The sequence below is a fragment of the Sesamum indicum genome, linkage group LG3, assembly GCF_026168435.1.
Source record: "Sesamum indicum cultivar Baizhima isolate 11 linkage group LG3, ASM2616843v1, whole genome shotgun sequence".
Taxonomy (NCBI): Eukaryota; Viridiplantae; Streptophyta; class Magnoliopsida; order Lamiales; family Pedaliaceae; genus Sesamum; species Sesamum indicum.
Genome location: NC_142659.1, coordinates 16,073,814 through 16,098,299, shown reverse-complemented (window position 1 = coordinate 16,098,299; position 24,486 = coordinate 16,073,814). Strand labels below are relative to the sequence as shown.

General features: G+C 37.2%; 3 protein-coding genes across 5 annotated transcripts; all 3 read left to right on the top strand.

Moving 5' to 3' along the window:
• Positions 1 to 7: 7 nt before the first annotated feature.
• LOC105157837 (dentin sialophosphoprotein-like protein) lies at positions 8 to 11,616 on the top strand. Its single transcript, XM_088878561.1, has 12 exons — positions 8 to 498; positions 2,064 to 2,290; positions 3,507 to 3,574; positions 5,972 to 6,043; positions 6,161 to 6,516; positions 6,721 to 6,789; positions 6,868 to 6,956; positions 8,028 to 10,223; positions 10,339 to 10,416; positions 10,497 to 10,608; positions 10,895 to 10,945; positions 11,049 to 11,616. Exons 1-12 carry the CDS (start codon positions 154 to 156, stop codon positions 11,097 to 11,099), a joined length of 3,714 nt encoding a protein of 1,237 aa, XP_088734687.1. The 5' UTR covers positions 8 to 153; the 3' UTR covers positions 11,100 to 11,616.
• A 1,065-nt stretch (positions 11,617 to 12,681) lies between these two features.
• Positions 12,682 to 14,596, top strand: LOC105157722 (small ribosomal subunit protein uS8my). Its single transcript, XM_011074174.3, has 3 exons — positions 12,682 to 12,879; positions 13,249 to 13,409; positions 14,159 to 14,596. The coding sequence occupies exons 1-3, from the start codon at positions 12,750 to 12,752 to the stop codon at positions 14,255 to 14,257; spliced, it is 390 nt and encodes a 129-aa protein (XP_011072476.1). The 5' UTR covers positions 12,682 to 12,749; the 3' UTR covers positions 14,258 to 14,596.
• Positions 14,597 to 15,745: 1,149 nt separating this feature from the next.
• On the top strand, positions 15,746 to 23,973 carry LOC105157721 (Amino acid dehydrogenase family protein). Of its 3 annotated transcripts, none has more exons than XM_020692550.2 (16): positions 15,746 to 16,065; positions 17,233 to 17,832; positions 18,384 to 18,513; positions 18,629 to 18,830; positions 19,103 to 19,189; positions 19,285 to 19,344; positions 19,430 to 19,516; positions 20,076 to 20,147; positions 20,222 to 20,277; positions 20,700 to 20,785; positions 21,345 to 21,435; positions 21,503 to 21,660; positions 21,792 to 21,883; positions 22,392 to 22,466; positions 22,621 to 22,694; positions 23,185 to 23,479. In XM_020692550.2, the coding sequence occupies exons 2-16, from the start codon at positions 17,274 to 17,276 to the stop codon at positions 23,189 to 23,191; spliced, it is 1,836 nt and encodes a 611-aa protein (XP_020548209.1). In that variant the 5' UTR covers positions 15,746 to 16,065; positions 17,233 to 17,273; the 3' UTR covers positions 23,192 to 23,479. The 3 variants fall into 3 exon arrangements, with proteins under 3 accessions (XP_020548209.1, XP_020548208.1, XP_020548210.1); XM_020692549.2 differs by lacking the exon at positions 23,185 to 23,479 and adding an exon at positions 23,552 to 23,973 and having other exon boundaries at positions 15,747 to 16,065; XM_020692551.2 differs by lacking the exons at positions 15,746 to 16,065; positions 23,185 to 23,479 and adding an exon at positions 23,552 to 23,973 and having other exon boundaries at positions 17,692 to 17,832; positions 18,379 to 18,513.
• Positions 23,974 to 24,486: the final 513 nt, after the last annotated feature.

Genomic DNA, 24,486 nt, shown 5'->3' with positions numbered 1-24,486 from the left:
AATTTGGGAAATGGGGGGCATTGCAATTAGAAAACTGGAAAAACCCAAATTCAACTATTGTTGGTCGGCTCTCTTCCGAGTCATTTGTCTTCTGGACACTGGTGAAAAATATTACCAAAACAAAGAAAACCCCCCAACCCGAACCCGAAACTAATGTACGGGGGCCCCGGGAAGTTGGGCCGTGGCGGCGGTGGCGGCAGTGCCGGAAAGAGGAACATTCACGCGCCGCCTATTAACAGAGGTGCCCCCGCCGGTCGTCTCTCCTTGGGCGGCGGCCCCCGTGGCCGCGGTGGCGCATCCTCCGCCGCAATCTCATCCCCGTCGACCTCTTCGCTGCAGGTGGAGGAGAGTTTTAGCCTTGTTAGGGAGAATCCTCTGAATTTCGGTATGGCAATAAAGCTGTCGCCTGACCTCGTAGAGGAGATCAAGCGCGTGGAGGCACAAAGGGGTTCTGTGCGTATCAAGTTCGATGCTAATGCTAATAATCCTAATGGAAATGTGAGTATTTGAATTTAATGAGTGACGCTTTTATTGAATCTTTCAATTACACTAGTGTTGCAGTGTAAAAAAGAGGTTTAGCTGAAAATTTAGAACATCTTTATTAAAAATGTGAGGTGTTTATCTGATTAATTGCTTTAGTTTTTATTTTATTGTCGCTCTCGCTATTGACTGTCTATCCCGAAGCATGGAATTAGGGTTTAACTGAAAATTTTGTAGTTTTGATTACTGGAGTTTAGGCTGGATTAGCAGCTGTGTGTGTTTTGTTGCAATTAAATGGTCCAGCGAGGTTTATTTCTTAAGTGCTGTAAAGAGTTCGTGTGTTGTTAGGAGGACTTAAGCTATTGGTGATTCTGAATGCTAGTTTTTCATTCTGGCATTGCCTGATGCTACAATATATAATTATGAAGCATATAGAAGTGACTCGGTGGGTAGATAATGGGGAAAATTGTTCGTATGGGTGTTATTTTGTGCAAAACCGGAAGAGAGAAATACAATGGATCTGAGTAATAGAAGAAAAAGGTGACATTTGATTGGAAATTCTGATCCTAATAATAGATGGATGCTAATCACAGACAAATCTCTCAGTTTGTGGAATGTTGATCCCATGGAGATCACAATTTGGAGTGAGATGGAGAGATGTTGAAAGTTATGACATGAATGCGGTCACTTTATGTGGAAAACATTAAACAAAAATCTGCTGACAATCGGAATTCTGGTCCTATTAAAGGATTACTCCTTCGGCTATTAGTTCATTTCCCTTCTCTAACTTTGTTATGTTAATTCCTAGTAAAATTTATTTAAGCCAGTCGAATGGTAGCAATGAATGAGTGTCCCTGTACAAGTTAAGGCTTTTCCAGATGTACTTTTTGCATAACCATGTTATACCCCCCCTTTTTTTGCATTGTTGCAAGTAACTTTGCTTCTATACACAGTGACTCTTATAAATATATTGCTAACCATTCATTTGGGGAATTTTCCTTCTTCTTTTCTTCCTGTTATAACCTTGAAAGCACCAGTTTTCCTTGTCTTTCATCCAGACAGGTGAAGTTGTCGAGTGTATGGTAGCAACATCTCCGCCTTGGCAATCCTATTCCTCATAATTCATTGTAGTGTAATTTCACCCATTTTATGATGAGATAACTAGTGAGTTTGGTAAAAGCATAGTCTTTCCTTGTCCCAATTTTTCTTAAGCCGGGTATTGTTCTCACTTCACTCATTCAAAAGGTGGTTCCTTTCCTTTCTGGTGCGTTCGCCCTTGATTGACCTGAGAAAAAGAATAATTAATTTTGGATTGGATCTTGGTATTCTGTATGCTATTATTCTATGTGATAGTATCACGAAAGCTGTGTGGTCTCGTGTGTCTTCTTTCAGTTTGAAACGTCATTTATGCTGGATATCATTTCTATATCATTTGGTCCCACAATGCTTATTTATTGTTTACTTATTAGCTTAATCTACAATGACATTGTTTTGTCGGCCATATGTTTTGTCATGTGGTTTTGTCCAGCCTTAATACTAAAATAGAGCTCCAATCAGGCCTTTAATTCTTTTTGTTTCACCAGGTTATTCTTGTAGGCGACAAAACCTTCAAATTTACATGGTCAAGGGAACCGGGGGACTTTTGTGACATATATGAAGAACGTCAAAGTGGTCAAGATGGAAATGGCCTGCTTGTAGAATCGGGAGGCACTTGGCGTAAGCTGAATGTGGAGCGAGAACTAGATGAATCGACTAAAAATCATGTCAAAAGGCGGTCAGAAGAAGCTGAGCGCAAGCTTAAATCCCGAAAGTATGGTCTCTTTCCCTTAAGGGCTCGTTCAGTAGTGTGTTAGTATTATTTATAGACTGGTGTTTTTTGCCGACGGGAAACACAGCACCCTACCACACCTTTACTTCCAAAATTGCTTTCTGCCGTACACAGCTTGCTACCAGTGTGGAAATAGGACCAAGCCTAATTTTGGCTGCAGCGGGTAGAAGTGAAATTTAATAAGGACAAAGTAAAAATTTCATGTCCAATTTACAGCTCACTTCTATTGGGCCATTAAAATTCCAGCCAAAGGTCTGGGATTTTTAGTACGGCAATTTGCGTTGTCCGGACGGGCTTTGCTATTAGTAGTGTGCTCAGAAAATTGCTCGTAAACACAGGATTTGCTTGAATTGGGCCTTTAATCCTGTTCAATTCAAAGAGGCAAACGAGACCTAAGTTTTCATGCTACCAAGTTCTAACTAGTTGCCTCTTATGACTTGTTAATTCCCAATATGCTTTGGTTATAGTTAGTTGTATAACAACTTGCATGTAGTTGAGGGTAATTAAAGTTTTCAGTGTAAAAAAGTTCTGCAGTATAAGAAGCTGAAGTTTTGGGGATTATCATCCTAAGAAGATTTCATGCTCATGTGTGAAAAATGGTCCTAGGAGGTCTGAAAGTGATAACACTGTTTTATTCTCTTTGCTTCCTTTCTTCCCTTTGTTGTTAAATTTTCTTTTCTTTGCCCCTTGTTTTTTCCTGGACGGGTGGCTTGGGGGTTAGGATGAATTATGAGATGATGTTAATTTTCTAAATATATGTTGACATGCTCATATTGGTTGAAAGTGTTTATTCTAATAGCTCCCTTGAAAATTCTCATCAAAGAATTAGTCCATATTCTGTCTTCGATTTTGTTCAAACATGCCTCAAAAGTTTTGTGAAGACAATCTTACCCCTATCATAGATTAATATGATGGGAGAAGATCCACAAAGTCAAAGCTAGTCAAACTGTCCTTAAAATTCTAGGCACTCATTGCTTTATCAACTTTTTTAAATGTCGTATTTCCACTTTAAAAAGGTAAATAAACACTTGCTGCATGTTTTGTCAACTCTTTGGAAATTGAGCAGATTTACTAATTCAAGCCAACAGTAGGGGTTAATTGATATAGTTGAAAATTCTGAGTGAGTTAGGAACAAAATCAACTGCCCTATCAATTTCTTTCAAGTCTTTTACTAATCCCTTTGTTTACCTGATAACAGGGCCATTGTTTTAGACCATCAGAACCCTTCTATGAAGAATCAAATGAAGGCACTTGCTGCTGCTGAGTGTAAGTCTTATCACTTTGCTGTTAGAATTCTTTGTGCTCTGCTCTCCAACGGGTGTTTATGAGATTTTGTTTCATATGTTACTGCTACAACTGAATTTGCTTTGTAAACACGAATAAAAGGAAGTACATTTGTAAATCATCTCTAGTTCCAAACTATTTGTGAACAACAATGCTATTATGTGGTGCCTTGCTTAACATAAATCTTATAAAATGTCAGAACATTGAAAAACTATAAAGACTTGGGTTAGTACATCTGTTTCCAATTGTCTGCCAAAAGTTCGTCTTGAGATTGTATCCTTTTTTCTATCACATCATTCAGAATTTCCAATGGAATACTAATGCAGTAACTATTTGTTCAATCTCTGAACCCTATTTTTCTTCTAGCTTCTGTGCCAATGAGGTAATTGATATATATGATGCTTTAGGGGGGTGACATTTCTGTTAAGAACAAATTTTCTTATTTCTCAACTTGCCTCTCCATCAGATCGAGATAGCATTCTACTGTTACCACCTTGTTTGAAAGTCGGGCTTCAGAGTAACTATGATAGATCTCTTCTTTGGTTGGTGTAATCTGTAGCCACTTCAAACAGTACTCTGCTAAAATCTATTTCCTGTCCGGGACCTTTTTTGTATTTCTGTTTTGAAAGTTGAAGGTCAACTAAGTGCTGGTCAACACAATGAGAGAGTGAAGTTCGTTCCCAAATATTCCTAATTCACTTACTAATGTTAGTTGGGCTGGACTAGATACAAGAAATGTTTGTTGCTAGAAAAAGTGTTTTGCCACTTCTTTCCATTTCCTGCATTTAAACATTCTCTTGGATGGCCCATCTTTTGTTGCCTTCTTAACTTTCTGCTACGAGTTGGGACTTGAAGATTTTATTTGCTTGTTGTATAAGGGTTGAGATATTGAACATTTGGTCTGCTGTTTTGTGACATGCAAATGAAGCAACACGATAGAAACCTCCTATGACTGAGCATTCGCACCTCACATTGAGCATCTGATATTATCTTGGATTCCTTTAATCATATAGATGACTGAGGTTTTGCTAGTCACATTAGCATATGATTTTAAATATCTCCATATGTTTCTTTCTAAGCTGGTCTATATGGTAACTCGACCATGTAGGACTTTTTGGAACATTGCGAATGTGAATCATCTTGAAAATGTTTAACTTCAATTGCAAATAACTATTAGAGACATAAAAGTATGATTTACCGTTACATCTTTCATTGGAGAAGTTTTATTGCCTAGCACAGCATATGAGGTAAAAGCCAACACAACTGCTAACCAACTCTTATACTTGTTTGTCAATTATTTTGTCATTCTCTGAAAATCGAACTCTATTTTGTTGCCATGTAACTCGATGATGAAAAAGTTGTATAGCTCTCTCACATTTTTCAGTTTAAATTGAAAATTTACACATTCTACATGTCATGGAAAAGATGGGCTGAATGTAACTTCTGCCTCTGAATGCATGATTTTGAGAAAATACAAAATGGAACCAATTATGCTCTGATTCCTAAAAGGGCTTGTGGATTGTTGTAACTTGTAATACTGGCACTTGAGTGTATGGTAATATTAAGTTTGCAAATTGGCAATAAAATTACAAGAAGGAATATGTTTGAATTGTATGTTTCCAACCCTAATTTATAGGTATGAGAAATGAGAATGGGTTTGGATTTGATTTGTTATATAGGTATTTTGTGGATATTATATTTTGATTATGTAGTGTCAGATTATTTTTATTTCCTAAAAAGTCAACATGACATGACAACATGTCCTCTTTTACTAGGCAATGGTGATGCCTAGAAGGGTGGTTTGTGAAGTGTGTTTTCAGTATACTAGGTTGCAAATTTTCATTGGAAATGGGCATTTCGATGGGATAGGGCTAAACAAACAAGGTCTAGAATGTGAAAAGGGTAAACTGGAAATTGACTTTTGAAAATAAAACCAAACGCCCCATAAAGCTCGTGAGTCCTGCCGCTCTTCTATTAGAAGGAAAATAAAGACCAAGATACATGTGTAGATAGCACTTAGTTATTCCAAATTGATCTTTCCCATTTCCTACATGGCATGCCCCAAAATAGAACTCCATTTTCTTAAGTAATTATTTTTTCCTAAAAGATGTTTGCTAGCAATAATAATACACTAATTCTCAACTACAGTACCAAGTTTGTGGGCAATAATATAAATAGGTTCATCAGTTTTACGTTTTCAATTCTCATCTTAAACAATTGCGGAATCTATATGGATACTAGAAACAGAATGGAGTGAGTATGATGCAAGAGCCTTCCTGCTCTTAATTGATTTGATACCATCTTGATATGTTCAGAACAGCTCTATAGGCTGATTGTTCTCTACCTTAGAACTTAAGTGCAATGTGTTCTATGTTTCAGCTACACCATGGAGAAATTTCAAGCACCGGAAAGAACCTCCTTTCAAAAAGCCAAAATCTGATCCAGCTTCAGGTGAGCGGAAGACTGAAATTTATGTGTCCTTTGCCAGTTGGTTTATCGATGGTTTCCTTTTATTATATGTGTCAAGTCAATATCATGCATCTTTTTTTGGCATTATTTCCTGACCAGGTGGACCTCCTAAGTCTGTCTATAAATCTGGTTTGCCTGTAACAACTCTTTCGAAGGGTAAGCTCTCTGCTGGCTCACCTTTGTCTGCGCAACCTGAGCAACATGGTGCTCCAGGGTCCCCAATTGGAAGTGGCAATCTTGTCAAGGGACACGCCGTTGTACAAGATGTTGCACCCAACCAACCTATGAATAAAACTGCCAGCTCGGACAAGGAAATGCACAGCAGGCTGCCGAGTAGTACTATCCGTGAAAAACCACCAAAACACAACAAAAATACAGAGGCCAAACCTGCTGATTTGAGAAGTTTGATGATTTCTCTGCTTCTGGAGCATCAGTCTAGGGGAATGAGTCTTAAGGTTAGCAGGTGAATTGGAGCAGTTCACGTTTTTTCCTTTTCTGCTTTTTCATTGAATGAGAAGGAACAAGGTGGGAAAGGGGAAAAGCTGCAGACATGAGGAGAATGCATTTCAAACTGCAATTTCTGTATCAAATTTGTTTTTGGTGGATGTCTTATATGAGTGGTTGAACATGGCCTTGTTCTCATTATTTTTCTTTATTAGGCCTTGGAGAAAGCTATTGGAGATGCTATGCCCAACTCAGCCCGACAAATTGAGCCCATTTTGAGACAAGTAGGTGATGGATATTCTTAATAGAAATTGTTAGCAAGATTAAAAAATAATTCATGCTTATCTAATTGTTAATGTCAGATTGCAACTTTTCAAGCACCTGGGAGATATTTCTTGAAACCAGGAGTGGAGATGGACGGCTTGAAGAAGCCACCACCTCAAATTGGAAGGTTTGTCTAACTCGCCTGTGTGTTTAATGCCCATGCTTTTTTCTTTGCACGCCTTGCTTTTCCTGCACTGTGGATCATGATAAAACTTAATTCCTTGTGTTGGTCCGTGAGCTTTGGTGTATATGCTAGCATATCTTAAGATGGAAAATAAATGGTAGAACAAAAAGGCCTTTTCATTTGTGTAAGTTTGCCAATATGACATGTAATCAGCATGGAATTATTGAAGGAGATGAATTCTGAATATGATGCATTACAATATGTCCGATGCCATCGAGTCTCTTATATTCTGGAAACTATTTACATGATATGCAAATATTTTCGTCAGGGACAATTTTCCATGTGCAGTGAGGTATTCAGAGAACTATCACATCCACTTTGTTACAATCTATATTTCCCTTGTATAGCGACATTTTTAACCTTTTCTTATCATATATCTTATCAATATGTGACTTTTTGGTTCTTTAAAATTTAAGCTAGTGCTTGTCCCTTGACCATCTGTAACAAGTTATAAAAAATTGAAATATACATATATGTTAGAATCTTGCTTTCACCGCATAACGCAAACTTCATGGAAGGCGGGATAGACAAGTGAAAACCTAAGAGGTTGCCTCTGTTCATGCTCAATGCAAAAGCAAAATGAGCTGAATTTTGTAAGAGCATCGGTTGCATCAGTTTTAAGTACATAAGTTAGTGCTGTTCGACTAGGACAAAAGGTTTGTTTTTATGGAGGAACTATGAGTATATGTTGGTTTCTGTCTGTTATCTTTTGTATCTCAGCTCTTGCATGCTTTGCAATCATGAAATGTTCTGTGCTCAGAAAAGGCTAAACATTCACTAGGAGACAGAAAAGAGGAACTAATTGTCTTCTGCAAGGCCAATAGTTTTATGCATTGGATGTGTGAGTACTTTTTGTTGACTGTTAGAAGTTTTGGAATAATGTCAGTATAGTTCGATTAAGTTGGCGTGACTGATTCCATATTCTGACATTTTCTTCATTCACATTGCTGCATCTTGCATTCTGTGGGTGCCGTGTGCTTGCTGCTGGGGATGTTATGACATATCTTCCTTCAGTTCACCAGAAATCTATCATCGCCAATCACCTGCACCCGAGAAGTTTGACCAATTTCCTGCTCAAGATCCTACATTTTCCATTAAAACAGCTGCTGATGATGAAGAACAGGGTGAATTGAATTCTCTATCTGTGGATACAATGGACACCACAGAGAAAATCGATATTATACATAATTCACCAGATCAATTTACTGACAAAAAAGTTTCTAACAATAGTGAAGCATTGGCAGGCAGCTCTAGTGACAGTGGTAGTGACAGCGATAGTGAAAGTGACAGTAGTGACAGTGGTAGCGATAGTGGAAGTCATAGCAAAAGTAAGAGTCAAAGCCCAGTTGGAAGTCGAAGTGAGAGTAGTAGCGATAGTGACAGTGATGCATCTTCCAGCAGCAAGGAGGCATCTGATGAGCACGTAGATATAACGACAAGCGATGATGAGAAAGAATCCAATCATAAATTGCAAGATTCTGATCCTATCTCACCAAAACCTTCTGTTCCGTGGAGTCAACCTGATGATGAAGATGTTGATATAGGAAATTATGATAAGCAGGATGATCATGTCTCTGATGCAGTTGAGATTGATAAAGATTCCCCTGAAGATGATCATGATGCTGAAAGGCCTCCAGCTAATTATTTATTTCCTAATAAAGAAGGTGAAGAACAAGTTGAAGAGATCAGACCCTCTTTTCCGGATCATCATGAACAACAAGAAAGACCAGTCTCTGAAAAAACTCATGCAGTGGACTTTTTGGTCACCAATGACTCCAAGCATGATCAGTCTGGTACTAATGAAAGATCATCAAAAGGCAAATCTAAAAGATGTTTTGATGATAAGCATTCTGATGAGAGGACTCACAATAGAAAGAGGTTGAAAAGCAAAAACTCGAATGAACCGGTTGCTGGGACTATACACTCTCTTTTTGGTGAGAGTCCTTGTAACTCATCGCCTGATAAGCCTCTACAAGGGCCTGACAAAGGGCCCATAAATCTAAGTTTTAACAGAACCGCTAGGGACGGAACTAATGATCCCAACTCACAAACAGGTTTCAACCAAGTACTTCCAACTAGGTATGTCTCTGATTCTCATCAGCCAGGTCAAACATCTTATGAAGCTCGAGGATGGACTGAAGCCCCTTCTGGAGAAAAGAGGCCTGGCAAACATGACATCTTGGATCATGGGGTTAAATACTCTGAAAGAAGCCTTCAAACCAATGAGGGTGTTAGGGGGCAGAAAGGATTTAACACAGAGGGACAATGTGAAGATGGTTTGGTTAGTGAGAGAAGGCAGATGACATTTTCCTCGGAAGGTGTTGGAGACAAACATGCAACAATGGCAGAATCCCATTATAGAAAATCTGATGTGCTGGGGAAGGTGAAAGAGGCTAGTACTTCTAACTCATACATGGGGTATTCTCCCAAGGATAACAATACTAGTAATACAGATAGATCTCCGGTGATGAATGGTCGTGGGAGTTTACTTCGGAGAGAGCATTCAGACTTGGAGTTGGGTGAATTTCGAGAACCCTTCCGTGATGAAACCCCTGGGCCTAAGAAGCAATTTGAGAGGAAAAGTTCTTTTAAACAATTGGATGACAACCCAGTCAATTCCGAATTTTGGAACTCGGATTTCAGTAGAGGAAAACCACATAACAAGATCACTGCTGATTCAGGGAAATTGTCCCCACCGAATTCAGAAGCTGCAGTCTCTGGCATTCCAGGTGGACCATCTAAGAGGAAGGACCCAGAAGTTTATGTTGATGATCTTACAAGATCTCATCACAAAGGCACTCGACCTCTGCACCAGCATCATCAACTCTGGGGAGATCATATTGAGGTTGGTTTGCAAAACAATAAAGTTCCTGAAGTGAGTAATAAAAGTAGATTTGCTGAAGTTGGGACTGGTCAGGGGCCAAACTTGGAAGCTTATGGAGATACTTCCAGGAAAGCATCTGTTAATTCAACAGAGCAGCAGCATGACCCTATACGTGGAGTTGGTTCCTACACCAAGAAAGAAAGTAAGAAACAGAAACCTAATATGGTAGGTGATTCAAATGATAGACGAAAAGATGCTTCTGTTACAGAGAGCATTGATGGTGCTCAGAAAAAGAAAGAATGTTTGTCAGATGAGAACAGTTGTTCATACACCAAATACGAGAAGGAGGAGCCTGAGCTGAAGGGTCCGATAAAGGATGCTTCTCAGTAAGTATAAGCAGTGTTTTCTCTAAAATAAATGAAGATTTTCTTGACCTTCAATCCATTATATGTTGAAAAGCTGTGGACTTGTGCTCAGTTTGACATGCCATTTTATTTTCAGATACAAAGAATATGTGAAGGAATATCAAGAGAAGTATGAGAGCTATTGTTCGTTGAACAAAATCTTGGAGTCATACAGGTGCTTTGAGCTGTATTAAGTTTCATTCTGGTTGGTTAGTCTAATTAAATTATCTGACACTACATTTGTAATATGCTTAGAGATGAGTTCAGTAAACTCGGAAAGGATCTTGAAGCTCACAAAGGTAGAGATATGAAGAGATATTGTGACATCTTGGAGCAGATGAGATCATCATTTCGTCAGTGTGGGGAGGTATGGTCAAGACTTGTCTTCTAGAAATGTTTGTCTGGTCAAATTCCTGCGCAGGAAATTATGGTGCGGAAGGTTGCATTCCTTGCTTTTTGCCAGTGTTAAGGTTGTTTAGTTTGAGCGCAGATCTTGTTAAAACTGATTACTAGTTGGAGATCTGTTCTGTGCTGGTTATACCTATGTCACAGAAAAATTACGACTATGTTGACCTCTTTATTCTAGACTTTAGATCAGTCTTTTCCTTCATTGAGTTGTGATTCTCTTTGGACTAACACCTGGGCTTTTGCAGAAACATAAACGTCTGAAGAAAATATTTGTTGTGCTTTATGAAGAACTAAAGGTGGTTATCATCAACTTGTTCTTTTAGTAACTTTGACGCTTGATTTTGTTGATCATTATGTTATACTTAGGCTAACACAATCGATGTATATGTTCCTATGCAGCATTTGAAACAGATGATTAAAGACTATGCTGCCTCATATAAAAAGGACTGACTGGTTTAACAGTCGTTGCCTGTTGGGGCACCCGCATTTTATATTTGGAAGGTGATACAACTTCAGGTGATATATTCCTTGCGATGGTAATCTCTCGGTTTCATGGTGAAACCGTGCTGGTAATGCTCTGCAACTGGAACCTGGAGAGCTTCCGCGCTAGCCTCCATTTCCAAAAGTTGAAAGTGGCAGCGGCTGATTTTGGAAGCCCAATGTAGTGGTGTGGATGTATTCGAGACCCGTGACGGTGGTGTGGTTGTATCCCATAAGATGGGATCTCCTGGTTGGTTTTGTGGGATATCGAAAGTGTATATAGTAGTGTACAATATCTTTCTCATGGTTCTTCATGGTACAGATGTATTCTTATGGTTTCTAGGAGGTGTGCGGTTTAAGGTTCTCTTTCCCTTACTGATTTATTTAGTCGGCAATCATTGCGGCATTACATGTCCATTGTGATGAAAAATTTTGACGTTACTTTAGTGGCGATAGAAACAATAATAGGATCTAAAGTGATTCCGTATTTTTGGTCATAGTGTAAGCTGCTGCTTTTTTTGGTGGAGAGGAGAGGGTAAGTTGCTTGCTTCGTTTGTCTTCACTTTGTTCTTTGGGTAGAATTCTATAGGACCAGAAGTTTAAATTGGGCAGAGATGAATTGATATGGTCCAATTGGGCAGAAATAATTGAATATCGACCTGACAGGGCTATGCTTGATGCTACTAAAGTTCTAATATAATCAGATTTACGCGGAATTCCAGAATCCGAGTTAAGGTAAATTACAATCGGTCCTTTTGAGGTTTGTTTTAATTACAGATATTTTTTATTGTTTGAGGAAAATTGCAAATATTCTAACAAATTCCCTTATAATAAGCTGTTATAAAAGGTTTTTTTTAAGGACTTTTCTAATTTTAGTGGTACTTATAATTATGACAAATTTTAGATTATTGTAATTTTTTCCCCTATCATGAATTAATATTAAACCATTTTTAGGTGAACCCTGATTTCCATTTGTATCAAAACTAGATAACGATATCTACGAATACAACAATTTTTATTACAAATTTATATATGAATAGATTAGTTGAAAATGATTCATTGTTCTCTATAATTCAGAATACCATATTTTCTTAAAATTATCAAAATTTTCACCAATAATGTATTATTCTTGTAGTTAAAAATTTCATGACAAGTTTGAGATTATGAATTCGAGTTTATCTCATTTTATATGAGTGTTTGTAGTTATATATGAGTTTAGTTATTGTAATTTATTTATCGTTCTTAGTTATATTAATGTATTGATTAAATTGATGGAGATAACTTATTATACTTTGTTTATTGTTATTAGTAAAATAAAATATATTATCATAATTTCAAACGTAATTCAGATTGGTGCTTGATTTGACTTGAATTAAGATTTCATCAATTTTAACTTCTACATTAACTCTTCGGTATATCATCGAATTAAATTGGAAGGGCAGAAACGGACTCGTCAAGGAAGCCCAAAAGTTGTAGATTTGTTAGGAGCCTATCGGCCCAACAAGCACACGAAAGGCCCAATTCCTAGATAGGCTGCTTTTCTGCTACTTCTATGGCATTTCCGGGAATCGGTTGAAGGGTTTTAGATAGCTGGAGGAGCAACAAGAAAAGCAGTGCAAAATGGGAAGAAGAATACTCAACGATGCCTTGAGAACCATCGTCAATGCAGAAAAGAGAGGCTTCGCTTCCGCGGAGCTTAAGCCCATCTCTAATGTCATGGCCTCTTTCCTGCAAATCATGAAATACAGAGGTATTCGTATATGATTTGTATTTCTAATTGTGTACGTATACACGATTAGTAGTGTATTTCTAATTGTGTACGTATACGACGTTTTCTGTGTTTTCATTCTGTAATTCCACTTTAGTAGTGTGGTTTTGGTAGATGCCCATGTGGAAAAATTGGATTTATGAAAAAGGGTAGGGATTATGTAGGTGTATGAGCTCGCGTTGCTTCTTTACTGTGGTTTTGATTGAAGCCTGTTTTGAGAAGTTGAGGATGTACGGAAGTGTTGGAATGATGATATTTCTGAAGTTTGATTTGGTTTATTTTGTTTTGTTTTTTGGATGTATTCTATTAGTTGAGAATGGTGAATATGTGTAGAGTGATGTTGTATGACAGGTTACATTAAGGATTTTGAAGTTCATGATCCACATAGGGTTGGGAGGATAAGTGTGCAGCTGCTAGGGAGGGTTAAAGATTGTCGGGCAATCACTTATAGGCAAGATATTAAGGCCCAGCACATAGACAGTTACAAAGCTCGAATGCTTCCAACGCATCAGGTTTGTGTGGTTTTCTCTCATTGCTGTCGTCTGGTGATTGGATTGTCTTTGTTTGAATGTGGTTGCATCTGAGCTTCTTGGGAATGCCAAGTGGTGAATATTCAATCTGGTTCTAAGGTTTTAACGTGTTTAAGAAGTTTTACTTAGTTAAATCTTATAAGGTCGGAAGTATATTCAGATTCTCTGCAAACATGTAGAGAAATACAAGTGTAGCGTTTTCGAGAGTGTCGTGTTGCATATTAACATGATGCGTGATGTGTGTAAATGATTTGCAGTTGTTTATGACATTGGGCACAAAAAGTTTTATATCATCCCAATACTTGATATCTTAAATTCGGTGATAGGCATATACTTCGACCGGAAGAAGAGTTTAGCATTTCTCTGATAAATAATCTGATTCGATTAGTATAATTAAACTACATAAGCTTGTCATATGATCAATAATTGGATAATTACTGAAATACAAGGACCTTTTTGGTTGGTGTTCAATCGTGAAACTTAACTTACCAATTTGTTTCTGTTCAGTAATTCCGTAAGAAAACCTCTAATGGAGACACCATGACAGGCCTATAGGAATTACTTTGAATTATTGAGGGTGTCGACTGTGCTTAATCTTTGCTTAAAGGCTAAAGTATTTCTGTTCTTAATCTTGGCTTGAAAAAAAGCTTATGTTATATATATATATAAGTATATATAGAATAAGTATGTTCATATATCTACAACTGACATCTTTTTTTCTCCGCATGCAGTGGGGCTATGTTGTAATTACAACACCAAATGGAGTTCTGGATCATGAAGAGGCTATTCGACAGAATGTTGGTGGCCAAGTGCTTGGATACTTTTACTGAAGATTTTGTGGTTCTGGAGAGAGAGGATTGTTCGTCGAGTGACAGCCATTTTCTTCCTTTGTTTTGTATACTATTTTCTAACTAAGAATGCTTAGGAAGAACAATGATTTGTGGAGCTCCCTTTTGCTATAACTTCAGGGAGAATTTGGTGATAAGCAATTGCGTACCATGTACTTAAATTCCGCGCTCTTCCACCCCTTTTCTGAAGTACCCTTAGGAAGTGATTTTCCATGGACTTGGGAGCACCGATAAGTCCCCGTTTTTTTCAGCCTCTAAAGTGATTACATTGTCTCTGCAGTGTGCTCTTGAAAATTAAGTTGGAGAATTATTAAAAGCTTATGCACTTGTCTTATAATTGGCCGCTGGAGTTTTCACATCTGCCTGCGGAAACAAAGTTTGCTTATGCATTCAAAGTTTGTGTGTTTACTAAAATTTGAGCAATGGCTGCTACTTGTAAGCATCATTATCATCTCTGAGGACTGAAGATGACATGTTTGGCAGAAGATAAAATGGGAGTATTTTGGTTGGAGAGGTAAAGTAAGCATCAATACTTCAGGTGTTCATTTCTCCTGTATAGTTGGAGACGGATTCTGTGATTTGGAATAGAGCCCAAGAAAAGAAGGGAGAACTGGGATTTCTCCAATTTCTTGGTTTCAATTTGACAAAATATTATGTGATTCCCCCCCCCCCCCCCCCCCCCCCCATAATTTTTGCAATGAGTTGTTAGGTTGCACGTTTGACTCAAAAGTAAATTAGGGTTTTATCTTATTTTTCAACTCTTTGTTGAATGACGTTAAATCTTATTGCCATGAACATATTTGTATTTATAAAGGAAAAATTACAATAATATTAATTTCATTATATATATGTATATTTATTATTTTATAAGTACGAGCATATACATGAGAAGTCAAATTTTAAATTTATGTAAATTTATTTTGTTTATGTAAATATTTTTTGTCTAAATCCTAATGAAATATGTTATATGTAAATGAAGAATTTTTAGAAGAAATGTAAATGTAATCTTAAAATTATTTTGTAAAAAAATATAATTTTGTATTTTTGAATGAAATCTACTGTGTTAGCTCTTATTTCCTCTAATGTAAGAAATTAAGAAAAAAGGGAAATCTCAAATTCTACTTTTCATACATTATACAAGTCTTTCCCCCACCCCCACCCCAATAGAAAAACATAATTTAAATTCAAGTTATAACAAATACATCCCTGAATTTCTTCAAGATTTACAACTACTATCTATGACAATTCTTTTCATTATGAAAACAAAATTGAAAATAAATTACTATAATCTTTTATTTGGTACAAAATAAATGTTATTATTAGTAGTAGTAGTAAAAAATCATATTTTTTTTTCTATTGCTTATATAATGAATTAATTGTTGAAAATTTAATACATGAGGTGATTATAATTATTCCTCAATAAATACTAATCGTTATATTATTCGCTTTGCTTAGAGGAAAATGGCATTTTTCTGCAATTACAGTCCCTGCTGTGTTCGCTGCTAACCCCACTACATGTAATAATTGCAATTAACTCCACAAAATCAATTCTTTCACCCAATCATTCTCTCTATTTCCCCTTTCCCCCAAGATTTCTGTTTTTTCATCATCTTCCCGTCCTCTCAACGCCCGGAATCGCATGTTCTTCTGGTTGCCACTGCTGCAATTTCTGTTATGGAAGATAATCTCAATTAAGACGCGATCCCGATGTTTAATTTTCAATTTACAGCTAGCCCTTGAGAGGTTTTCAAGTTTAGTACCGCAAGTAAAGCTGAAGACTTCCGCTTGAGGTACAATTTTATTTCGTTGTTTCCTTTCCTCATTTTCCTTGTAGTGTTTGGAATTTTTGATCTGAGGTTTCTGAAAATTAATTTCTGTAAGCACTGTGTTGGAGAAGTGGGGTTGTCTTTTAGCTTATTGAATTTTACTTTTTGAATGTAAAAGTTTCGTTTGTATAATTATGGCTGCATATTCCTGTGTTTTGGCTTACATTCTTGGAATATGTGCAGGACATTGAGTTATGGGGCATTATCTTATTACTGTTATCATTATTTTACCTTTTCTGGCCGGAGTTTTACCTTTGTCTGTTGTTTTCGTTGCAATTTTTTGTTGTTAAATGATTAAGGAGTTGGCAAATTGCTTTATCTAACGTGATAAATGGGAAACCAAATAGAAATGTTCTCTCTTTTTGCTGGTGTTGAGTATGATGGCTAAACTGCAGGGTAAAGTGTATCCTTATAGTAATTCCTTTCATGGAGTATGTTGTCATAGACACATCTTAAACTGCAAGCTTCAACTAGTCCCATTCCTCATCAGGAAACAAGATTCATGGAACCTGCATTGGAGACGCATAGACTCTTCAGCTTAGCAAAACAAGATTCATGGAATCAACAATAGAAACCCCTAGGCTCATATCAACTTAGCATGGCCATAAAACTCACAAAATGTCTTTGGAAATACAAGGGTCACTTTTGTGCAAATCAGGATCCATAAGATAAGTCAGCAATTTTGCTTCTTGTAGTACTCAAAACATGGTTATAGAACTGTGACAGAAGGACTTTAGTAAAGTAAATGTTACAAAATTACGTGCAGCAAAGTGATGAACTTAGTAGACATCTTACAAAGAAGTCAAATTTGGTACAAGAAGTACTCCATACCTTTTATTGATTGATAAAGAAAAAGAAGGTGTTGACAAAGAGGGAGTATTTGTTTTTTCCCATGAGATCTGTGATATGCTTCTTTTGCGTTATAAGAGAGTCAGATATTCCAAGTGATGTTTACAAAGGTGAGTTTTAAAAGTATAGGATCCTCTTATTTTTATCCATTATATCACAGCATGTGATAGTGCCAACTGGTGTAGGATCATCTTATTTTCATCTCCGGTAATAATAGGGTGGTGGTGTTGGTGCTGTTTTAGCCATGAAAGGTATGGAGATTAACCCGTGTTTACTATGCAGAGAGTAAACAATTTTAAGCGACGGTAAAACTGTCATGCTGAATGTTGCTTCCAGCTGGTGGGGTTGGCATGACTTCTACAATGGATGATATTAATTTGATCCAGCAGGCTCAGAGGCATCATCTTGTTGTCAGGGAACTTGGTGAAGAGATTGATTTGGAAATAGGCCCTGGGGACGATGATCCTTCGTTTCCCCATAACTCTCTTCTTGGTGTTCAACCGCATGAATCCTCTGCCAAAGAGCATGCTGAGAACAAGCTTATGATGGGTTCTCAACTTCCTAATGAGGATCATGATTTGTCAAAGGCACAAACAGGGAAACGGAAGAAGAAGGTTGTTAAAAGATGGAGAGAGGAATGGGCAGATACATATAAGTGGGCATATGTTGATGTCAAGGATGGGACAGCGAGGATATTCTGTTCTGTGTGCAGAGAGTATGGCAGGAAGCATAGACGGAACCCATATGGAAATGAAGGCAGCAGGAATATGCAGATGAGTGCTTTGGAGGAGCACAATAATAGCTTGCTTCACAAAGAGGCTCTTCGCCTACAGCAAGCCTCTAAGGAGAAGATAATAGTTGATAAGCCAATTTATGTGAAAGGTGACTTTCTGTTGCTATACAATCTTATGTCATTCATCTTTTCTCTGTTGTTTTGTCTGGGATATGCTGGCAATCTATTAGCGACCTCTTTTGTGCTGTCTGTTTGTGTTTGTTCTTGCTGTAATTGGAATTATGGTTTGGATTTATTCACAATGCTGTGCCTTTATGCTCTGCAATCTAGTGACTTCTATTTGATAATTGTTGTAGTATTTAATGAAGGAAATTGAACAAGGTAATGGAAACCAATTTGTCACATACTTCTTTTCTGACAGTACGTATCTAAATTTTTTTAGATGTTTTCCGATCCAGAGTAATAAATTAATCCACATATTAGTTGATATCTTTGGTACAGTGGTAAATAATTACTCAAGCATTTTCTATGCAATTTCATACGAAATAAAACTAAAACGGCATTTTCTGCAAGAGATTTTGTCTCTCCAATCTAGTATCCAGACAGGGGTATTTTCACTTGTACATTGCATTTCTCAGATTATCTGATGTCATTTCTGAAATTACTCTTGGCCTCATACCATGTTGAACCCTTAGCACAGCTCTTATGTCAAAAACGGCTGGATCAATTGTTGAGGCTGCATTGAGAAGGGATCCACATGAAACAGAATTCATTCAGTCTGTTCAAGAAGTGGTTCATGCTTTGGAAAGAGTAATTTCAAAAAATTCCAAGTAAGTTGTCTCATCAATATACTCTAATATAGTTGTTTCATCAATCAAGAAAATCTTGTCTTCACCATGATGAGTATTACCATCATCATAACAAAGAAGCCTTGCAACATTGCAGCTATGTCAATATTATGGAGCGGTTGTTAGAGCCTGAGCGTACCATTATCTTTCGGGTTCCATGGGTTGATGATAGGGGTGAGACACATGTCAACCGTGGATTTCGTGTTCACTTTAACCAAACACTTGGTCCATGCAGGGGTGGTCTGCGTTTTCATCCATTGATGAACTTGAGCATTGCCAAGTTTCTCAGTTTTGAACAGGTTTGATGCTGTTATACCTTGATCTGTAAAATTCCAGGTTTCATTTATAAATGCTTGTTCCCTATAATATGACAACCTCTTGAACGCATTAAGTATTTATGTTGAGTTTGCTTTGAGTTTCTCGAACTTCTGCACCTACTGGTAGGCTCTTAGATATAGAGTTAGTTAGCTGTCCTCTAATTCTTGTTTTGTTTCTCACAAAATCTAACTTGACATGAAATCTGAGATGTAATGCGTCTGAGGTAATAGCTCACAGCTTTATTTATGTGCAGACATTAAAAAATGCTTTATCTCCATACAGACTTGGTGGCTCTTCGGGTGGGAGTGATTTTGATCCAAAAGGCAAAAGTGATAATGAGGTGTTTTATATTTATTCTGCAATATTGTAGTTACAAAAGTTGAAATCAGAAATGATGTTGACTTGCTTCTTTCGTGTTGTGAACCACAAGTATAGATCATGAAATTTTGTCAGAGCTTCATGAATGAGTTGTACCGCTATTTGGGTCCTGACAAGGTATTGTTAGATGGGTTGATACAATCTGTTGAAGTATGTCTCTAGGATATTTCTTTGGTTATCTGACTTGCTTTTTATGATCCAGGATCTTCCTTCGGAGGAGATGGGTGTTGGCACCCGTGAAATGGGTTATTTGTATGGACAATATCGGCGCCTGGCTGGTCATTCTCAGGTTAGGTGCATAATTTATGGAGGTCTTTTGGTCTTGCTAAATTTGTGTTTGCACTTTCTAGTGTTGAACTAAACAAATGTTTATGGGCTGCCTTGGAATTGAAAGATTATGATTCTTTACATTAATATTTTGGAGATGAGACTATTGAAATCCTAAGGTAATAATTGTCGTAGCTCTTGTAATATGGCCGGAACAATGAAATTGTATAAGCAATTTGGATTCATTTTCATGGTTTGACATTATCAGCTATAATCTCCTAGTTTTGCTTTCCATGTGTTTGCACCAGTTTAAAAAATCTAGACTTGGTTCTGGCCAGTCCTAGGATCTAAAAGGTGAAACTTAATTTCCAAATAATACACAACGGAAAACCTTATGCCGTCACTAGTGCGGATTTCGTATATTTGAGTTTTCTCTTTCTGGTGTAAAGATGTTGGTCCAAACTCCATCCACTGAAATAGGTTTGTTCAAATATTACTCATGGTTATTCATGCAAGTTTTCAAGAATGTGATTTAAAATGAGAACTGATTGTGATTTTGATGTGTATTCCCTCATAAACAGGGAAGTTTTACAGGGCCTAGAGTAAACTGGTCCGGTTCCAGCCTTAGAACTGAAGCTACTGGTTATGGATTGGTGACTAACTTTCCCCTATTCTCTGTGTGCTTCAAATGTCTGTTCTTGTAATAGTACCGTCTTGCTTTTTACAGGTATTCTTTGCCCAACTTATGCTTGCTGACACGAATAAAGAACTGAAAGGACTAAGGTTTAACACTTTACTACTCATATCATATCAAAGATTGTTTACCTAATGCATTACTTATACGAATTGCTAAAGCTATACTACTTGTTTTGTTTTTACATCACTCAGCACATTTCTGTGCCCACATCCTCACCCAGGTTTTATCTATGTTTTACTCATACATACGAATGAAACTAATCCTTTTACATACTAAACAAATGCTTTTGTTTATTTAGAATGAGTGGCGGACTTATTTTATACCAGTTATAGGTTCATGAAATGACTCTGCACATTAATAAGATATAATGGAAGAAGCACAATAGTCTTGAATCTTGCACTCTCAAGTAACTGTGCTATGTTAGAGTGGAGGAAATGCATAACAGTTTTTTGAGTATCTTGTGGTTAGTATGTTTTGTTTTCACCATGTTTCACCTTTCGTTTCCCAGATGTGCAGTTAGTGGTTCCGGAAAGATATCAATGCATGTCCTAGAGAAGCTTATTGCATATGGTGCGCTTCCCATAACAGTATCAGGTAGGCTTCTCTATCTTCTTCTTCTTTGACATCGCCAATGCAGCTATATATTGTGATTACATGAGCTACCTTGAGTTTTATAGTTGTCTGATCGAAGTCTGCTGGCTGACATAATAACATACTATGCAAGGAATTAGAATGAACATAGAAACATTGCTGAATGGAAAGGGATATACAACGTGTTAACAGAAATTATATTTATGGCATGCTTTTACCCTATAGTGGCATGTCCGTGTCTTTGCAACATACCTGCACAACAGATGCCATACTCATGCTTTATAAAATTGACAATTTTTTATTCTATGAGGATCATTTTATCATTGTTGGAGAGTGACAGATAGATTCAATAACCTTTAAGCTGGACAGGCATCTCCATGGCAGTTGGTGCAGATCACAAATTTTTTGTATGATGATGCTTAGGGGCATCTAGTCTAAATTAAGTCTTTGATGCCTACTCTGAGATTATCTTATCTGATGAATGGTAAAATCGTCGGAGGGAATTCTTCTGTATCTTCCTGTTGCAGTTCATTTGCAATCTCCATTTGTTTGTGGTTCACAGATTCAAAGGGTTATTTGGTGGATGAGGATGGGTTTGATTTCATGAAAATATCTTTTCTAAGAGACATTAAAGCTCAGAATAGAAGTTTAAGGTTTGTAAGTTCACTGCTACTCACTTATAACTTTTAGTCTGCATCAGCTTATAAGTCATATTTGCAGAGACTATTCAAAAACGTATGCTCGTTCTAAGTACTACGACGAAGCAAAGCCTTGGAACGAAAGGTGTGATGTTGCATTTCCTTGTGCTTGCCAGAATGAGATCGATCAATCTGATGCCATCAATTTGGTAAACTCAGGATGCCGTATACTTGTAGAAGGTATTGCCCAATATTGTGCTTATGACTTTTGATTTTCTATCCACACATTATATCACTATGATTATTTTTACCATCATTTTTATATTGTTGTTGTGTTGTCACTATCGCTAATTACCTACAAATTCTTTCAGGCTCAAACATGCCTTGTACTCCTGAAGCAGTTGATGTTTTGAGGAAGGCCAACGTTCTAGTTGCTCCATCTATGGCTGCTGGAGTGGGAGGGGTATGACATTTTCTGTAAAACTGAGCTGCTGTTATCATCATGCTGTATAGTTCTAACATTTAAGCACAAGAAATGAAGAAAATATATTCCTTTAATGGTTGGCTGTGTGCTATAGTCTTAAGAACTCATAAATTGGTCCAAACATCAGAAATAAGTATTGGTTTGGAGGTGTTTATGAAATTCAATATGAAACTCAAGCAGGGGTTTAATTTTTCTGCTGGATTTAATGGTGTAATACATTTGATATCCACAGGAAAAATATAGACATTGTTGAAAACAAACCATTTGAATAAACCTATTGTTAATTGGACCTAGAAATGGTATTGGCCGTACTTGATAATAGAAGGATTTGGCAGAAATATGTAAAATTATCGGTTGAAGAGGAAAATTTGAATGTCTCGGTGTAAACATATTGTTGAAGGGCAACCATTATTATTTATATATCTGTTGTCGTCTTGTACTCCATTCCTTACAAATGATGTGCCAAGCTTCTGGTTGTTTATTATAGGTTATAGCTGGGGAACTAGAACTAAAAGAGTGCAATTTGAATTGGTCTCCTGAAGATTTTGAATCTAAACTGCAGGTAAGTGCTTCCTTTTAAGCATGACCAAACACATATAAGGCATTTAAAAGCAAATGAAATTGGCAAGGTTCACAACCTGATCTGTTCTGTTTAGAGCACTCAAATTTCTTACATTTCATATGTAATTTAAAATCCATTTTACTTGAAATGACAGGAAGCAATGAAGCAGACATACCAGAGAGCACTCAAAGCAGCAACTGATTTTGGTTATCAGAAAGAGAGTCCCGAGTAAGCTATTTCTCTCACAAGCCTCAATTTTTTCTGTCAGAACCGTATCATCCTGCTTGTTTGTATCATATGAATTCGATTATCATTGTCACAACTTCATCAGAATTTGTATAGCGTCATTTGTGCGCCCCCCCCCCCCCCCCCCCCCGGTGTATTTCTCCTTTATACTGTCATGTTGTTTGTCCAAGACTTCAAGAAATTTGTAGTTTGATATAGGTGTAGAGAGAACTTCTCCGTCAGGGTGGTCCTTGCATTGGGGAAAAGCTTATGCTGTTGACACTGTTTGTCCAAGTACTAGATGGCTGTAGGTAAATAGCTCTTTTAGAGAAGAACTCAGGATCCAGGAAAAAGACACCAATAATCCTGGGAGAAAAAAGAAGTTGGCTGCATTTGGTGTCCATCTGATTTCTGCCTACTCAGTTGCTACTTTTCCAATCAGAATTCTCAGAGACTGTTCACTCTGATTTATGAAAGAAAGTTTCTGATGCAGTGATTAGTGCTTACATGCATAAAGATGCCAGCAGTTCTTGTCGATAGAATTTGGGAAGACAAGATGTGACTACAGAAGTTTGACTGGAAGTATTTGACAACTCCGTGAGAAGTTGCTTGTGTTGAACAACTATGGATAAATTGAAGAAATCTGAGTTAAAGATTAATTTGACTGTCAACTTTGTGTTGTTTTCCATATGTGAAGTCTACTTTAGCACTAGTATTGGGACTGATGGATGGAACCACTGCATTTATGGAGTCGCATATTTTTATTTATTCCTAATTGGTTGCATCAATTGTTGTTTAACACTGGAACCTAAACAAAGATCCTGAAGTCTATTTCTTGTGTCGATCATCCTCTGATGCAGGGCATTGGTTCATGGAGCAGCCATCTCTGCTTTTCTAACAATTGCAAGTGGTATGGCTGATCAAGGATGTGCATAAACCACTAGTCGCCATGCAACTTGCTGGATATTTTGCATTTGACAGTTAAACAAACTTGCAAGTATGTTCCTTTGGTCTTGAAGTCCCAGGGGTACAAGTTGTTATATAACCAAGAAGCACATATGGGATCATATCAGTGGAAGCCTGTAAATCCCTTGTATCTTTTTATAGTGTAGATCAGAGCTGGTTTAACTATTCAGGGCTTGAAAATATATGCTTTCTGTCTAGTTTGATACCTGTGATTTTAGTTTAAACAGAATTATGGAGTGTGAGATCTCATAGTCCATGTAAATTTTTTTCAGACATTTGGTGGACAAGCAATCAAAATAAGATCCATTTTTACTAACAGGATGAGATGAAAGTTCCTGAATGTTATGAGACATAGGCAGTTAGGTTACAACCTCACAATGGTTTCTTTACAACATCACAACCTACGGAAAATTATGACTCTGCAAGTGCATCAAAATTTTGGGTTATGATACACTGAGTTTGGCAATTCAGTTTTAAGTGACTAACCAGGGAAACAGTTGAACTAGACATGTCTGGATAGCCTAATTATCTCCCTTTCCTATATTCCAGGGGCGGCAAACATCATGAGTCCAGGCTGCTTTGATAACACAACTGTCAATGGTAAAAAGGCAGTTGAATCAAGAAATAGACTTGATGCACATACACAATGGAAACAACCATCACCCAATTACGGAAACCGACCCTGTTCTTTCCTAAATGTATAGGGGCCACCAGAAGTTGCTTGACAAATCAATATCACTGATATTTCATCATCATTGAGAACCCCAGACACCTGCTTCAAGTAATCAATAGAATGCAACTTGAAATTCAAAGTTGAGATGTCATTGCA

Coding starts and splice junctions, on each gene's coding strand:
- LOC105157721 (XM_020692549.2), top strand. CDS start 17,274: ATGTTGCTTCCAGCTGGTGGGGTTGGCATGACTTCTACAATGGATGAT. Junction 20,148..20,221: donor AAGCTACTGGTTATGGATTG/GTGACTAACTTT, acceptor TGCTTTTTACAG/GTATTCTTTGCCCAACTTAT. Junction 21,884..22,391: donor TGGCTGCTGGAGTGGGAGGG/GTATGACATTTT, acceptor TGTTTATTATAG/GTTATAGCTGGGGAACTAGA.
- LOC105157837 (XM_088878561.1), top strand. CDS start 154: ATGTACGGGGGCCCCGGGAAGTTGGGCCGTGGCGGCGGTGGCGGCAGT. Junction 2,291..3,506: donor CGCAAGCTTAAATCCCGAAA/GTATGGTCTCTT, acceptor ACCTGATAACAG/GGCCATTGTTTTAGACCATC. Junction 10,609..10,894: donor CATTTCGTCAGTGTGGGGAG/GTATGGTCAAGA, acceptor GGGCTTTTGCAG/AAACATAAACGTCTGAAGAA.
- LOC105157722 (XM_011074174.3), top strand. CDS start 12,750: ATGGGAAGAAGAATACTCAACGATGCCTTGAGAACCATCGTCAATGCA. Junction 12,880..13,248: donor GCAAATCATGAAATACAGAG/GTATTCGTATAT, acceptor GTTGTATGACAG/GTTACATTAAGGATTTTGAA. Junction 13,410..14,158: donor GAATGCTTCCAACGCATCAG/GTTTGTGTGGTT, acceptor CTCCGCATGCAG/TGGGGCTATGTTGTAATTAC.